This window comes from Oryctolagus cuniculus, chromosome 12, assembly GCF_051225735.1.
Source record: "Oryctolagus cuniculus isolate XC-2025 breed Fujian yellow rabbit chromosome 12, ASM5122573v1, whole genome shotgun sequence".
Classification (NCBI taxonomy): domain Eukaryota; kingdom Metazoa; phylum Chordata; class Mammalia; order Lagomorpha; family Leporidae; genus Oryctolagus; species Oryctolagus cuniculus.
In genome coordinates, this window is record NC_142878.1 from 25,691,522 (window position 1) to 25,708,916 (window position 17,395).

Below are 17,395 nucleotides of genomic sequence, written 5' to 3' on the forward strand. Positions count from 1 at the left end.
TGCCAGGCAGTTGGGGGACACGCTGGTGAATGAGACTGGCACCATCCGTGCCTTGACAGAGCTTCTAAAGTCTCAAAGGGAACTGAAGAATAGTATCACAGAACTTCCATGATGGTTCTTGTGGAATGGGGAGTCCAGGGTACTGTAAGACATTTTATAGGGCTAGAAAAGGACTCACTGTAGAAGTGATGTTTAAGCTGAAAACTGGAATTACAGGAAGAAAGCACGAGCGAGTGTTCTGAGTAGAGTAATAGCATGTCTGAAAGCCTGGTGATAAGAGAGAAGGTGGGTGTTCTTGTAATGGAGAATCAAGTCTGGCTAGAGCAGAAAACAGGGAAGGAAGTGGTAGAAGATGAGGTTACACAGCTAGACACTGGCTCTCTAACAGTGTTTGAAAGATTGGACTTCAGCCTAAAGGCAGTTTGAAGCCAGTTAAGGGTAAGGGAGTAACATAGTCAGATGTCCATTGTTTTTGCAAATGTCAGAATAGTGAATCCATTACTGAACACCTGTTAACACTCCCAAAGTTAACCAGGATAGAGATATTGATTGTTGAGACTACAGTGCAAGGATAAAGAAAAATGGACTGACTGACAGATTTTAGGAGAGAACTGATGATTGGATGAAGACCTGGGAGTAAGGGGTGAGGAAAGAATTGACGAACAGATCTGGACTTGAGCAGCTGGATAGATAACTATTGACTGAGATAAGCACACTAGAGGAAGTCAGATTTGGAAAGAAACAAGACTTCAGTTTTATACTGAAAACAGTATTGCCCAAGAGTCCCAAGTGGAGAAGTCTAGTAAGGAGTTAGGTGTGTGGTTGTAGCATGGGAAGAAAAGTTTGGACCAGAAATACAGAATTGAGAGTCGCTGAATATGGATGTAGTTAATGCCTTAAGAGGTAGATGGATGCCAGTAAAAACAAGCCTGGGACAGCATCCTGAGATTTTCCCCAAAATTTAAAGGTCAGGCAAGCAAAAAGGAACTAACAAAAAATTAGTAAGAAACATAGGAAAGAGATTTTTGTTGAGAATACAGCCTAGGAGTTAAGTTAAAGTTATTGTCATCTTTGGATTTAGGTGATAGTATTTGATGACTTTGACAAGGATAATTTTCAAGTAATGGAAGAGAAGCTAGGTTGGAGGGATTTGAAAGGTAAGTACAGTAGTTTTTATTAAAAATAATTGTGAAGGAGGTGCAGGGTAGAGCAGTAGCTGGGGAGAATGAGTTGCACTGGGTTTTATTTCCTTCTTTTTATGTTTTTTGCAAGGAGAAGCTTAAAACAGGATTGAATGCTTACAGAGAGCAAGATGGAGAGAGCTCTTAAGAAGAAAGTGGAGGGTAGAATGTAGAATATGATAAGGGGCTAGATCTTGGATAAAGTAACCGTTCTCTTGCATCCGAAAGGAGCATCCCTGGGGCTGGCACTGTGGCAGAGCAGGTTAAGCCACTGCCTGCGGCACCGGCATCCCATATGTGTGCCGCTTTGAGTCCCAGCTGCTCCACTTCCTATCCAGCTTCCCTGCTAATGTGCCTGGGAAAGCAGTAGAAGATGGCCCAAGTGCTTCGGTCCCTGCATCCATGTGGGAGACCCAGAAGAAGCTCCTGGCTTCAGACCAGCCCAGTTCCAGCCCTCTTGGCCATTTGGGGAATGAACCAGCAGATGGAAGATTGTCTCTCTCTCTGCCTCTGCCTCTGCCTCTGCCTCTCTCTAACTCCTTACAAGTAAAATAAGTGAATCTAAAAAAAATAAATAAATAAATAAAAGAAAGGAGCTTCACTGATAGTGTGGCTAGTAATTTCTGTTCTGTGAAGTAAGTGGCCAGGTCATCTCCTGAAAAGAAAATAGGTAGATATGATGAGCGTGGAGAAGGTTTAAAACCGTAATTGGGAGCTGTGCGTGGGTTAACTGATGAGAGAAGGTCTCTGACCGTCCGTGGCTGTCTGTGACTAGAGAAGGATTGGGCTCAAATGAAATGAATTCTCAGGATGTTCTGCATGTACTTTTCCTCCAGTAGTGATTCATACCTCACATGTAAACACACAGGTTGAATCCATCCAGGGTTGACAATCTGTTATGTAAGGGTGCTGGGGAACATGAGGCTAAGGAATTTTAAAATACCATTAACAGATTGCTTGAAATTTTGGAGTAACAGATTAAAACTCTGTAGGGAGAAAAGTGAAGATAGGCAGGAAGCATATGGAGAGTGAGGAAGTAGTGGATTGGTGGACTTGATATTCCAAGAAGAACATTAAACGAGTGATTGAGAATAGGGCCATTATCGTGAGGCAGTGGATTAAGCTACCTCCTATGACACTGACATCCCATATCGGCATGCCAGCCCAGGTCCCACTGTTCTGATCCCATTCCTTGATAATGCCCTGGGAAAGCAGAAGATTGCCCACCTACATGGGAGAACCAGATGGAGTTTTGGACACCTGGTTTCAGCCTGGACCAACCCTGGTCATTTGAGGAGTAAACCAGTGGATGGAAAATCCGTTTCTCTATGTGTCTTTTTCTGTCACTCTGCCTTTCAAATAAAATAAACCTTAAAAATATTATTGGAGGGGGCCAGAATTGTAGTGTAGCAGGTTAAGCTGCAGTTTGCAATGCTGGCATCCCATGTTGGAGTGCCGGGTCAGTTCCCAGCTGCTCCACTGCCCATCCAGCTCCATGCTAATGCACCTAGGAAAGCAGCAGGAGGTGGTACTTGGGCCCTTGCCACCCACGAGGGAGACCCTGATGGACTTCCAGGCTCCTGGTGTTGGCCTGGCCCAGCCTTGGCTGTTGTGGCAATTCGGGAAGTGAACCAGTAGGTGGAATATACCACCACCCCACCCCCCTCCCCCCGTCTCTGCCTTTCAAATAAATAAGTCTTTTTGGGAAACAGTAATTGGAATAAGTGAGATTATGAACACAAGGCCTCAGGCTTTTAGAGTGTAGGTAAATTTGTGTATCAGAGCTCATGATTGGTTCCAGGTGTGATTACAGGCATGCAGGGTGGGGTGAAGCATGTGAGAATGTCTTCAGAGATTAGGTCGGGAAACAAGTCTAGAACATTGGACCTGAGCTTTTGAAGTCCATTGAAATGATAGTTGGGTCTTGAAGTAGTGGAAAAAACACACGTGAGCCACTTTTAAGCCATCAGTGAATGAGAGTCATGAGAAATTTGGTAGACAGAGGTCAAGCTGAAGGCATAGCTTCACCGGAGCAGGCACTTACATGAGACTGTGGAGACAGTAAACTTCATTCTTGACTTACATTTCTTACTCAGTCTCCCTGCATCCAGTATTTGTCCCTTCCCTACTCTTTTATATGCTAATCAGAGTACTCTTAAAGTAACTGTGGTGATGCCACTCCCTTGCTCCCTTGGAGCAAATTTTTTGCTCCAAAATTTTTTTTCTGCCAAAGAAATAAAATGGAGAGCCCTGGCCTGGCATTCAGAATGTTTCATGATCTGGCGCACCTCCGTCTGTCTGCCAGCTTTGTCTTCGCTGTAGCCAAATAATAAACAGTTCACTTCCTCTGAAGACTCCCTGCTTTTCTTTATTTCTTCCATCACTCTGTGTTCTTTCTCATGTTTAGAATGCTTTCTCACATTTCTGCATATCCAATACTTAACTTGCGCATTAAGGCCCCAGATGAGAGTACAGCTCTTTGGTGAAGAACTTTTATAGTCCTCACTGTAAAATCATTTCTCCCTAGTAATCCATTTATCTTAATGAGCGGCACTTTACCATTTCCTATTTTTTTTTAGTATGTGCTTGTCTTATCTTCCCAGACGTAGTCCACCTCTTTGAGGCATGGAGAATATGTCTTATTTTTTTGAAACCCTTCAATATTTTGCAAGTGTAAGCATGGATTAATATTAAAGCATCTTACTGTTCATTGTATTTGTTTTATGTTTATCTCAAAATTTAACAGATAATCATTAATAAATGGTAACAATTAAAAAGAAAATTTTATCTTTTAACTTTATCGTTGAAATTTTTTAAAGTGCGTGTATTATGCTTATATTCACAGCCCCATGCAATCATTCGTCATACCATTAGATCTACAAACAGGAATGCCAGAGCTGAACGGACAGCTTCAGAAATAAATTGTATGTGTTTGGTGTACGTTTTCCATTGTTGGTTTTGGAGGGTTGAGCTGGGTATTGTACTTCTTATGGAATAATAAAATTTGATACTGATTGAGGCTACATATTTTAACATATGAAATACTTCTAAAATAGGACTTGCTTTTCTCTTCTAGATATAATGCCCATGATTTACAATTTTTGAATGCTTTTTATTTTTTACTTAAGAAAATGATGGTATTCATTGCAAAACATTTGCAATAAGAAAAAAATAGAAAATTAGCATTGCATATGATTGCCTTGCCCAGAGCAAACCCATAGTTGATATCTTTTGCCAGATTTCCTTTATGTTTTTCCATGTATATTTTTATGTGGATGAATTTATACATAAAATTTTACTTCATATAGAAATATTTTCTATATGTTAGCATAACCATTAACTGTTATATTTATTGCATTCTGCTTTATTAATTGATAAGTAGTTCCCTCTTGTTGGGCGTTTACATTGGTTTCAATTTTTATAAATTACTTATAATTTTTATAAATTATTTCTGAAAATTTAACTCCCCCAATGCTAGTAACAACAAGTACTGGGCCTGGGCTGACGTGAGGAACTAGGAACACAGTCCAGGTCTCTCAGTAGATTGACAGGAACCTAGTTACTTGACCCATCACTGTTGCCTCCCAGTATGTTCATCAGCTGGCAGATGGTTTCAGGAGCTAGAGGCAGGTGTGGAACCCAGGCACTCTGATACGAGATGTGGGCATCTTAGGACTAGGCCAAACATCCACACTGGTTTTAGGGTTTTTGTTTTTTTTTTTTTTTTTTTTTTTTTAAGTCAGATCAACACTAACATGAATCTTTTCTAAAAGTATTTAAAAGAAGAAATTTATTTTTTATTTGATAAACTAATCACTGAAGATGAAAGTTTTATATCAGTATTTGTCACTTTAGCAGCATTGATTTTTTTATTTTTTACTTATTTGAAAGAGTGACAGAAAAAAACCTCTTCTATCCCTGGTTCATTTCCCTAAAGGCCAGTAGCCAGGTCTGGGCCAGGCCAGAACCAGAACCAGGAGCCCGGGATTCCATCCATGTCTCCCACGTGGATGGTAGAGACAGATGGTTGGGCCATCTTCTACTGCTTTCTCAGACACATTAGCAGGGAGCTGGATCAGAAGCAGAATAGCAAGTAATCCAACTGCTTTTCTGACATGAGATGCCAGTGTCATAAGCAAAGGCTTAACCTGCTGTGCCACAGTGCTGGATCTTGCAACATTAATTTAGAAAAACAAATTTGGAAATAAGTTTTATATGTTAGGTTTATTAACCTAAATGTATATTTGTTTCAAGAGATTTAAAGTGGTTTATAGCAAAATAAGATATATAACCAGTAAAATACAAATTAAATTTTAAAACATAATGGGAGAAGATAACTCATTAAATATTTGGGCTAAATAGAATTATTTCAGATGAGCATTTTGTTTGAGTTTTCTTAAACTCAAATATCTTGAGCGTTTTGGATACAACTTCAGAAATACAGCTGCAGTGTTAGAATGTCCTTATCATATTAGTTTCAGTTAGTACATTTTATGATTCAGCCAATAATTCAAGGTACAGTGCCTTTGTTAGCACCCAAATTCGTATTTTCTTAGTTACCTTCTTTTACAATCTGAATAGGACTCTGGGCCTCAAATACTAGAGAGAAGAGTAGTGACCAAGTTGATACTCCATTATAAAGCTGTATTCCGTATTTTATGCGGCTGTGTAGAAGTCCGTTAATACAGTCTAACTTGCCTGTCTTGTCTTGGATAACTTTTGAATTTTATGTCATATTTAGCAAGGCTTTCTTGATTGCAAAGTTACAAAAGTATTCTGTTGTTTCTTCTGTTTTTGTAGTTTGATTTTTTAAAATGCTTTTATCTTTAGTCTAAAATATGTGGTAGAAAGTATAAAGTCTGTATTCGACTTCATTTTCGTTCTGGATACCTACCCGTTTATCTTGGTGCTGTTCATCAAAGATTTAATCTAATCAGGAATTTCATGTGCCGTCTTCACAATATACTAAATTCCTCTTCAGTTTCAGGACTGTTTCTGGAAATTGTGTTCCACTGCACCCTTTGTCTGTTCATGTGGGAGTAGCATACTTTGGATAATTATATCTCTATAATATCTGTTAGAGTCTTGCAGGACTATTCTCTCCCTAATCCCTGCCCCTGCCTACACACACACACACACACACAGACACATATGCACACGCACGTACATGTACAGATATATATATATGCCTTGTTGCTGATCTTTTTGATTATGATGCTATGCTATTTTTTCCTCCACATAAAGTTAAGAATCTTAATTTTAAAAGAAACCATGTTTTTACTGAGATTTCATTAAACTTATGTATTAACTTTAGAAGACTGATAGTCATAAACAGAATACTTTCTCAGCGAATAGTTCAAGATTTGTTTCTTCCTTAAGTGCCCTATGTACTGATGATCTTAGAGGGAGCTCTGTGTGTTTCACACACCAGGCAGAAAGTAGTAGAGTTGAAGGTCAATTTATTGATGATTTGTCCATCTTTATTTTTTAAAAAAGATGATTTATTTATTTGAAAGTCAAGAGTTAACACAGAGAGGCAGAGAGAGAGAGAGGGAAAGGGGTCTTCCATATGCTGGTTCACTCCCCAATTAGCTGCAATGGCTGGAAGTGCACCGAGCTGAAGCCAGGAGCTTCTTTCAGGTCTTCCACGCAAGTGCAGGCGCCCAAAGACTTGAGCCATCTTCTACTGCTTTCCAGGGCATAACAGAGAGCTGGATCGGATCTGGAGCAGCCAGGACTTGGACTGGCGCTTCTATGGGATGCTGGCATTGTGGGCGGTGGCTTTACCCGCTACGCCACAGCACCAGCCCTTGATTTGTCCATCTTTAAATTTTCACACCTCTTTTTTGGGATCTGTTAGGAATATTTTACTGTTTTGTTTTTGTTTAATAGACTTTGTATATTTCCAATTAGTTCTGTTTTTTTCTTTGTTTTTTAAACTGAGCTGATTATTTACAGATAGTCAAAAACTCAAATATGAAATACACGCATGATGAATTTCTAAATACATATGCACTCATGTGTCTAGCACCCTGCACCGGAGGTGGGACATGATCAGAATCTGTGACGGCTCCCTCATGCTGCTTCACTGTCAGTACCTTTCCACTCCAAGAGTTCCCAACCCTACCCTGCCCATGCTAATTACTGCTGTGGTCTCTAAACATAGATTGTGTTATACCCAGTCTTGACCTTCAGCTAAGTGGGCTGATACATTTTATGCCTAGTTACCTTTGCTCAGTAATGCCTGTGAGAATCCTTCATGTCACATGTAGCAATAACCAGTTCATTGTTTTTATTATAGTCACAGATTCCACCACATGATTGTACCACAATTTATGCATTCTTCTGTTGATAGTCAAATATACATAGTATTTGGTAGACATATAATTATTATGAATTGAGCCCACTCAATCTAAGACTACCTGGAATAACTTTGTAGTCCAGCAAGGCCTTGTTTATTGACTGCTTGCAGTGAGGGAGAACACACACCAGAGGAACCATCCAGCGTCTCAGCAAATACAGCAAAAGAGGTCTAGCATGCTGCAAATAGTGGCATTGCAGTGACATGTAAGTGATGACCTTGAACAAAGCAGCCATGTTTATAGCAGGAGGTGAACACCAGGTTTGTGCTGTAAAAGTGGACACAGAAATGTGTTTCTTTGGAAACTTGGAATGTCAGATTCATAAATGTCTTCCTCTGAAGCTTTACGTCTGGGTTGGAAATTGAGTCTGCTTCTCTGGGTCAGTGACTTAAGTCTTCCAGGCTAGAACAGAATGATTCATTCTGATGAATATGATTGCATACAACAGCAAAGTTTCTGGCACTCTGTAATTCTAGAGCATGAGTTTCTCAGTAAGATAGCAGTATAGCTCAGGGGCTCATTATACGAAACTTCACATGTGTAGAATATCCTTGGGAGAAACGTTTTCTTGTTCATTTTCAGTTGGGTTTTCATCTGTCCCCCCAAGCCTGATGAATGGCAGGGCAGATTTCTCTATTTGCTCTCTGATCCAAATTTGAGTACATCAGCTAAATTACCTAATTTTAACAATTTGTTTGTCATCTGAAGTCAATTCATGATCAGTCCAATTACCTAGGAAGCTAGTAACAAGAAATTGGCACCAAAGGAAGTTGGTAGGTAACCACAGAAAATGTGAGTGCGGGGCCGGCGCCATGGCTCTCTTGGTTAATCCTCTACCTGCAGCGCCAACATCCCATATGGGCTCCGGGTTCTAGTCCCGGTTGCTCCTCTTCCAGTCCAGCTCTCTGCTGAGGCCTGGGAGGGCAGTGGAGGATGGCCTAAGTGCTTGGGCCCAGCACCTGCATGGGAGACCAGGAGAAGCACCTGGCTCCTGGCTTCGGATCGGTGCAGCGCCGGCTGTAGCAGCCACTTGGGTGTGAACCAACGGAAGGAAGACCTTTCTGTCTCTCCCTCTCACTGTCTGTAACTCTACCTCTCAAATAAATAAATAAAATCTTAAAAAAAAAAAAAAAAAGAAAATGTGAGTGCAAATACATTTGATTTAATTAGATAATTTTTGCTAAGTTGTGAGTAAATTTTTTTTTAGTTTTTATTTTTTTTTTTTATTTTTTTTTTTTGGACAGGCAGAGTGGACAGTGAGAGAGAGACACAGAGAGAGAAAGGTCTTCCTTTTGCCGTTGGTTCACCCTCCAATGGCCGCCGCGGCCAGCGCGCTGAGGCTGGCGCACCGTGATGATCCGATGGCAGGAGCCAGGTGCTTCTCCTGGTCTCCCATGGGGTGCAGGGCCCAAGGACTTGGGTCATCCTCCACTGCACTCCCTGGCCACAGCAGAGAGCTGGCCTGGAAGAGGGGCAACCGGGACAGAATCCGGCGCCCCGACCGGGGACTAGAACCCGATGTGCCGGTGCCGCAGGCGGAGGATTAGCCGTGGCGCCGGCCATGAGTAAATTTCAACCAGGTGTTGAACTCATACCAAGGACTGACGAAGACTCCCATGAGCACTATTATTTTAATTAATTTATTTGAAAGGCAGAATGACAGAGAAGTGGAGAGACACAGTGGGAGACCCTCCATCCGCTGGTTCTTTCCCCAAAAAGCCACAAGGCCAGGGCTGGGCCAGGCCAAACCAGGGCCCTGGAACTCCATCCAGGTCTGCCATGCAGGTGGCGGTGGCCCAGGCACTTGGACCATCTGCTGCTGCTTTCCCAGGCACAGTAGCAGGGAGCTGGATCGGAGCAGAGCAGCCTGTACCTGAATCAGCACTCCTATATGGGAAATCATCATTGCAAGCAGCAGTTAACCAGCTGTGACACAATGCTGGCCTCCCCTACAAAAAAGCAATATTAAAAACAGGGAATCTACAAGTACCATAGTTAAGAAATATCAAGTGTCTGTCAGTCCAGTATCTTCAACTGGTAAAGAAGGGGTAGAAATGTGGTTGAGCAAATAGAATACATACTGTAGTGTGCAGATTAAAGTATGACAGTAGCTCTGCTCATCTAGTCCCATGGGCTGAGGGCAGATGTTCCACTTCCTGTGGTCATGGGCTTGGTCCAGTAGTTGGGTGGAAGCTGTGTTCCTTTGTAGTCACATGCTTCTCAGATTCCTGGTCATCTCTGATTTGAGGTATTCTGCTGGGTCACTATTCCCGTGACATGATTGGTTGTGTGTCTCTCTGAGAGACGTGAATACAGAGATTGGTACCCTGGCTTACCACTAACAGTAGCTGGCAAGATTCTCTTTATCGGGATCAGAGGGCAGTTTTCCAAGACAGTCTGCATATTAAATCACGTTGAGGTCATCTCGGTGGAAATGCTTCTTGGACCTGTTTGAAGGTAAAGCAGTGTAGTACAAGAGTCTAGCTGTGTACCTACAGTAAATGTGCAAAGAGTAGGTGAGGGCAAAATTCCCAGATACATGGGATGCTCTAGTTTTGCTTCATTGAGTCCAGTGGGCTCCAGAGGTGTTGACTTCAGTGTTATTCAGGGTAAGGAAAAGTGAAAACAGAAAACTTAAGTCTGAGGAAGTTTAAGCATTTTTGAAAGTTTAACTAGTTTAAATTTCAAAACTATTCTGATTTTGTCAGGACATTTTATATGTAATGATTAAATGGTTTAGTTTTTAAAATCATACCGAGGTGTCACAGGCAGTGGAGATTGTAAGGTACATTATCCTACAAATTTCCTTGGTAACAATTCAAGGAAAGTGAGTGAGTGCATCTTGGAGATACAATTAGAGATTTCTCAGGAAACACAACTCAGGGAACTTTTTTTTTTTTTTTTTTTTTTTTGCCACTTAAAATTGAGGATTTTTGTCAAGCTTTCTACACACTAGAACTAAATATATATATAATACATAATTACCAAATAAAAGCCTTTGTTGAGAGAAAAACTATTTATGAAAAAACATCTGCAGTATTGCCTACCCATATGTTCCTCTGTCAATATTTTAAATTTTTCAAAAATTTTACTTATTTGATAGAGAAACATCTCTGATCTGCATGTTCACTTCCCAAATATTCACAACAGCCAGGGCTGGGCCAGGCCCAAGCAGGAAAGCAGTAACTCAAGCCAAGTCGCCTACATGGGTAACAGGGAGCCAGTATTCGAGCCATCACTGTTGTCTCCCAGGATCTGCATTAGCAGAGTAGCTGGGCATCAGACGCAGGTACCCCAATGTGAGACATGAGTATGTACCAATAGACTAAATACCTGTTCCCTTTACCAGTTTTTGAGGCTTCAGATTATAACCCAATCCATGAATTAAACTTAAAATTTTTAAGGTACAAGGTACTATAATATGAAACTTTTGTGGGTTTTGTGTTTGTTTTTTTTTTTTAATAATTTGACTGCAGTATGTGTAGCCATAGTCTATCTGGGGTACATTTTGTTTCTTAGATCTGTGGATTGATTTTTTATCAAATTTGGGAAGTGTTTGGCTGCTCTTTCTTCAGAATTTATGCGCCAGGCTCTTCTAGAATTCTGGGACTCTAGTTACACGTTAGACCACTTGTCACAGGTCACTGGGGCTTTGTTCTGCCACTTTCATTCATAGAAGTTTGTCGTTGTTCTCTATGCTTCAATTTCATTTCTCTTGCCCTGATTAGAAGTTCACTAATCTTTTCTTCTGTAGTATTCAGTCTGCTGTTAAGCCTATCCAGTGAATTTTATTTCAGATACAGTATTTTTCAGATGTAGGCTTTCAGTCCTATAAAATACACACGCATACATACACCTCATCATGCACACAGTTTCTAGTTCTTTCCTGTCTGCTTACTTGCTGTGTCCATTTTTTCTGTTAAATCTTTTTACGTGTTTATCATAGCTGTTTTAAAGTGCTTGTCTGCTGCTGTTTCTGACATCTGTGTCTCTGAGATTTTGTCCTCTTTGTTTAAAGAGTTAATCACCTGATAAGTCAACTTGATCCTTTCAAGGTTTGTGTAAGTTTTTACTAGAGTCTTTCATCTGGATAGAAACTCAGATATCTTTCCTCGTGCTGTGGGATCTCCAGAAGCTCGTGTTTGTTGTTGTCTGACAAAGGCTTGCTTCGTTCTTGGTATTCAGCTAAAGATACAGGAGACTCCTTTACATATTTCTGGAATTCCTTTTTTGTACAACATTCATATTTCTCAGGCCATGCCCTTTAATGTCCCATTGTCTAAGCACTGCCCAAATTTTAATCTTTGTTTCCTTCATCCATTGAGACTCTCTCTCTGATTTCTACTTTACTGTTTCCTAGTTTGTACAGTGCCCCATGCAGAAAGCTAGGATGACTATAGATTTTTTTTTTCTTTGACAGGCAGAGTGGACAGTGAGAGAGAGAGACAGAGAGAAAGGTCTTCCTTTGCCATTGGTTCACCCTCCAATGGCCGCCGCGGCCGGCGCGCTGCGGCCGGCGCACCACGCTGATCCGATGGCAGGAGCCAGGTACTTATCCTGGTCTCCCATGGGGTGCAGGGCCCAAGCACTTGGAACATCCTCCACTGCACTCCCTGGGCCACAGCAGAGAGCTGGCCTGGAAGAGGGGCAACCAGGACAGAATCCGGCGCCCTGACGGGGACTAGAACCCAGTGTGCCGGCGCCGCAAGGCGAAGGAAGGATTAGCCTAGTGAGCCACGGTGCCGGCCATGACTATAGATCTTACCATGTATTTCCTTTCTCTCAAGAATCACAGGCCAAACACTTGCTTCATATAGTTTATATATATGCAGACATACACACAAGCACATACACATTTGTATTACATGGATGTGGTTGTTTATGGCAGAAAGGTAACTCTGATTCCTGGTACTTAATCGTAGCTAGAATCTTACCATGTTGGGAGTTTAATCAGGATATAGAAGGCCTCCTTACCTTTGTAAGTCTCTAAATTTACCAGATATTAAATTCTTATTATTCAAGTGATAATTTTTGCCATACTAGTGCCTTTTATAAAGCATCTCTAGACCTGCTTGCCAGTATTTCTAATGCTAAAACAAAGTTTCTCTATCTCAAAAGAATAAAATGGTTCTTTCTGAATTACAATGTACTCTATATTTTATGAGATGTCTTCTAACCTTTAATTAAAAAGTTTATAACTTACTGTTTCTGTTTAATATCATGAATTACACCAGTACTTTATATTCTGCGCAAATTTTTTTTAGGGGTAAGGATAATACAGTTTTCCTTAAATGCTTTTTAAATGTATTTTGCTTGCTTTGCTAAGACTGTATATGGGAATTTTGCATCTCTGATGCAAGTATGAGTGTATAGAAATTTCCTTGACCTTTCTGTCACATTGGATTTTAGAATTTAAAATTTTTAAAATTCTCTGTGCTTTATGAGTAGGTAATAAATTATCCTTTTCTCTGTTTTAGAATATTTCATGTAAAAGAAGATACTCTTTTTTTTTATTTGGAATAATTATTCTGAAATCAATCTTACTAGGCCAAATAGATTCCTGAACAGCATTGTGACAGTTAATTTGACAGAAATAATTTGTTCATTTAGATAGTTTACAGGTAATTTATTTTTGGTTCATTTATCCTAAGAAGCTATAGCTTAAATTAATCTCAAAACAGAGTTTGCAATGTAGAGAAAATACTTAATTTTTCTAGTCATCTACTTCTAATTAAGTTTTTAAAAATCTCTTACACAAAAAGTACTGTTTAATTTCCTGATTACAACCAAGAATTAGGTAACGATGTTAGGAAGGTCCCAGATTATTTTCTTTGGATAAGTAAAAAGGAGCACTCTTGTAGTTAAAACATAGGAGACTTTGTGGTCTCTTTCTTTTCTTCTCATGGGTCCCTTGCTGCCCCCTTACAGAACCTTCTTGTAGAAATCCTGAGATGAAGTCTTTAACATGCTGATTTTGTAAATATCTGTTCTATATGTTGCAGTTGATAAGTTACAATTTGAACCTCCTCTGCGGAAGGAAACAGAAGCACGCGATGAAATGGTAAGAATTGTGAGTTTTTTTAAGTATATTCACATTGGAATTGGAGAAAGCTTAGAATTAAGTATACTTTGACGACAGAACAAAGTAATATACCATATAAGCATTAATTTTGATAATGTACCTCTCACATTACAGTTTGAAATAGTTTAGGCATATTTTGACTAGGCCACACAGTGGCACAGTATGTCAGCCTTTCATTTGACCCTTCTCAGTCTGCATTTCCCTGAAGTTATGAGCTGCATGGATAAGCATAAGCTTCAAGTTCTCAGGGCCTTTTCTCTTAGTAATTCTGTTAAGTTTGCAGTACATTCTGTATCCCTGCATTGCCTTATATTTTTAAAAAATGTTTTGTTAATACAGCTTTTTAAAAAATTGCACTTATTTTGAGATAATGTGAAAGAAAAGAATAAATAAAGCAAGACTTTAGAATCAGTGTGGAAGTCATATTAACATCTATTTTATTTATATGATTTTTAGACTATCTGTCTTCTGATTACTGTATCTCTTCTCCCTTATTTAGAATTAGTGCTCTTCTTACTCTATATGTCACTGAGTATGAAGTCTTCAGTTTCCATACTTATAGACAAAAGTTGTGCACCAATAAGTAAATGATAATTTAATAATAAGCTATTTAGTTCTCCTTACTAATGGGGTAGTGATGCTATTAATATTACATTATTGTTTTCTCTTTTGCTTTGGAAAACACTAGCATATTGGTAAAGAGGGCTTGTCACATTTGAAGCTACATTTAGTATGTTTATGGAATTTCTGAAGTTTTTGTTGTCAACTGATAATGAGTCATTGACCTAAATAGGTCACATGACAAAGCAAAGCTAGCTGGAGATTCAAAAACTGATTGAATACAAGATGATTAACAGTCATTACAGTGGAATATTTCCTTGAACCAAATAAAAGTTGTTATGGAGTAACTTTTCTGGTTTTTTGTTGTTAGAAATAGCATTTTAAACCACATTTTTTCTCTTCACAGGGAGTGTCATCAGACCCAAATTTTATATTAAAGTGGAATCCTTTTGTTGATGGTGCAAATACTGGCAAGTAAGTTGTTTTCTGATTTAATAACTTTATTTTAATTAATACATAAGAACAGTTTTGAAGTGTTTTTTAAATTAATCTTTAATTTTCATTCTTAAAAAAGTTGTACTATGTTGTCAATGTAGAAAGCATCATGTGTTGATCGTTAAGATTTGTGGTTTTTGTTTTTTTAATTTGAATATATATGATGATATACTGAAAGATGAATCATGTGATATCATGGACAAAAAAAATACCTCAATAGGAGTTAGAAAACCAGTACATTCTAGACCTGTCTTCCCTCAAAAGTTCTGGCTGGCTTCCATGAGTTGTTTGTAACCTGTTTGTGCATTGCAGTAGCCTAGATAACTCTGGAAATACAGATCTTTGGGTTCTAGCATTAAGCTATAGGTGCAGGATTGGCAAACTATGGCCTGTGGACCAGAACTGGCCTCCTCCTTATTTTTATACACACCATGCTCTAAGAATGATGTTTTTGTGTTTTTAATGGTTGAAAAAATCAAAAGAACAATATTTTTGCTACACATGAGAAGTATTTGAAATTTTAATCAGTGTATGTAAGTAAAGGTTTGTTGGGACACAACCATGCTTATTAATTTATGTATTTTTTATAGCTGCTTTCATGCCAGAACAGCAGAGTTGTAGAGTTGCGACCACGGTATATCACACATCCTACAATTTTTACCCGTGGCCCCTTACAGAGAAAGGAATCTAAGAACTGTGGAAGCTTCTCAAGTGATTGCAATGACTGTGAATGTGTGTGGGACCACTGGGCTAGGCTGAATTCACTGCTTCTCAAACTCTGATATGCCTGTTGGTCACCTGGGGAACTTGTTAGAATGGAGGTTCTAGGGGGCCTATGCTGTGGTGCAGCAGGTTAAACTGCCACCTGCAGCGCCTGCATCCCATATAAGTGCCAGTTCCAGTCCTGATTGCTTCACTTCTGATTCAGCTCCCAGCTAATGTGCCTAGGAAAGCTGCTGAAGATGACCCAAATACTTGGGCCCCTGCACCCACATGAGAGGTCTAGATGAAGCTCCTGGCTCCGGGTCCAGCCCTAGCCATTGCGGCCATTTGGGGAAGTGAACCAGAGGATGGAAGATTGATTCATTCCCTCCCTCCCTCCCTCCCTCCCTCCCTTGATGTAACACTGTCTTTCAAATAAATAAATAAATCTCTTTTATAACAACAACAACAACAAAAGGGAGATTCTGATTTAATACAGAGTACATTTTTCTACATAGTACATTTTTAAAGTTCCTGGGGCTGGGGCCGGCACTGTGGCACAGTAGGTTAATCCTTGCCTGCAGCATTGGCATCCCGAAATATGGACACCTGTTCTAGTCCCGGGTGCTCCTCTTCCAGCCCAACTCTCTGCTGTGGCCCGGGAGGGCAGTGGAGGATGGCCCAAGTGCTTGGGCCCTGCACCCACATGGGAGACCAGGAAGAAGCTCCTGACTCCTGGCTTCGGATCGGCACAGCTCCAGCTGTTGCAGCCATTTCAGGGGTGAACCAATGGAAGGAAGACCTTTCTCTCTGTCTCTCCCTCTCACTGTCTATAACTACCTCTCAAATAAATAAAATCTTTAAATAAATAAAGTTCCTGGGCCATGCCAGTGTTGCTGGGACCATACTTTGAATAGCAAAGGATTTAATAATAGAGCCTGGGACTGGCACTGTGTCCGTAGTAGGCTAAACCTCCTCCAGTGGTGCCGGTATCCCATAGGGGCACTAGTTCATGTCCCAGCTGCTCCTCTTCCAATCCAGCCCCCTGCTGATGTGCCTGGGAAAGCAGCAGAGGATGGCCTGCGTGCCTGGGCCCCTGCACCCACATGGGAGACCCCAAAAAAGCTCCTGTCTTTGGATCAGCCCAGCCATTTGGGGAGTGAACCAGCAGATGGAAGACCTCTCTGTCTGTCTCTTCCTCTCTCTGTCTGTAACTCTGCTTCTCAAATAAATAAATAAATAAGACCTATTTAGAAAAAAAGTGCCTCCTTTAATCCATGGTTTCTAACTCTAAAAATCTGAATCTGTTTTCTATTAGTAAATTTATTTTTTATTAAATGTAGTAGAGCATAATTGTAAAATAAAAAAGACTTAACTACTTTATAAAAATTTCTTTTATGGTTTTGCTAATATAGTTTGACAATATGAGGTCTTTGGTCTTCCTAAAAGTATTACACTCTGCATCATGTTCTATTTGTCTTATTATCTTTGATATTATAAAAAGATTTAATGCATATTTAATAGTGTCTCTGTTTTATATTTGTCATTTGTTATGGGATGTCATTTGTTACTGTCTAAATTGCATTTTTTCTCTTTGTATTAGATCAACCTCAAAACGAGCAGTACCACCCCCTCTGCCTCCGAAGGTGAGCTACTTTTAAACCATAAATCCTTGTTTAAGTAATTAAGCTTCAAAATAATTCTGTCAAGTTTATTCAGAATTCACTAGAAGATATTTTAGAGGAATACAGTTTTCTTCAAGGGGGATATACGGAGATTTAAAATATATAGTAAGGAAAATTTCATGAGAAATAGAATCTTTGTAATCCCTATTAGGAAAAGGCAAAAATTGGTTATTGCTCATTTGCAAAAACATTTGAATGAAGGGGAGCTAGAGAGTTCATCATTTATCGTTATCAGCTATTGCTGAGACATGGCAGTAGGGTCTTGCTCCATGAAGTCATGTTCCTCATTTGCTGCTGCTTACTGAATGTTCTGTGGATTGTTTACAT

General features: G+C 39.8%; 1 protein-coding gene across 6 annotated transcripts in view; it reads left to right on the forward strand.

Annotated features, from left to right (window-relative positions):
* The window catches only part of MAP4K5 (mitogen-activated protein kinase kinase kinase kinase 5), a 118,788-nt gene that overhangs the window by 69,047 nt on the left and 32,346 nt on the right, over positions 1–17,395 (forward strand). For 4 of the 6 annotated variants that reach the window (XM_051822833.3, XM_051822832.3, XM_089309721.1 and 1 more), the window contains 4 exons: positions 4,027–4,105; positions 13,546–13,604; positions 14,593–14,660; positions 16,987–17,029. In XM_051822833.3, coding sequence (XP_051678793.1) covers positions 4,027–4,105; positions 13,546–13,604; positions 14,593–14,660; positions 16,987–17,029 — 249 coding nt within the window. The remainder of the gene's footprint in view (positions 1–4,026; positions 4,106–13,545; positions 13,605–14,592; positions 14,661–16,986; positions 17,030–17,395) is intronic. The other 2 variants (XM_089309723.1, XM_089309722.1) reach the window with 1 other exon arrangement.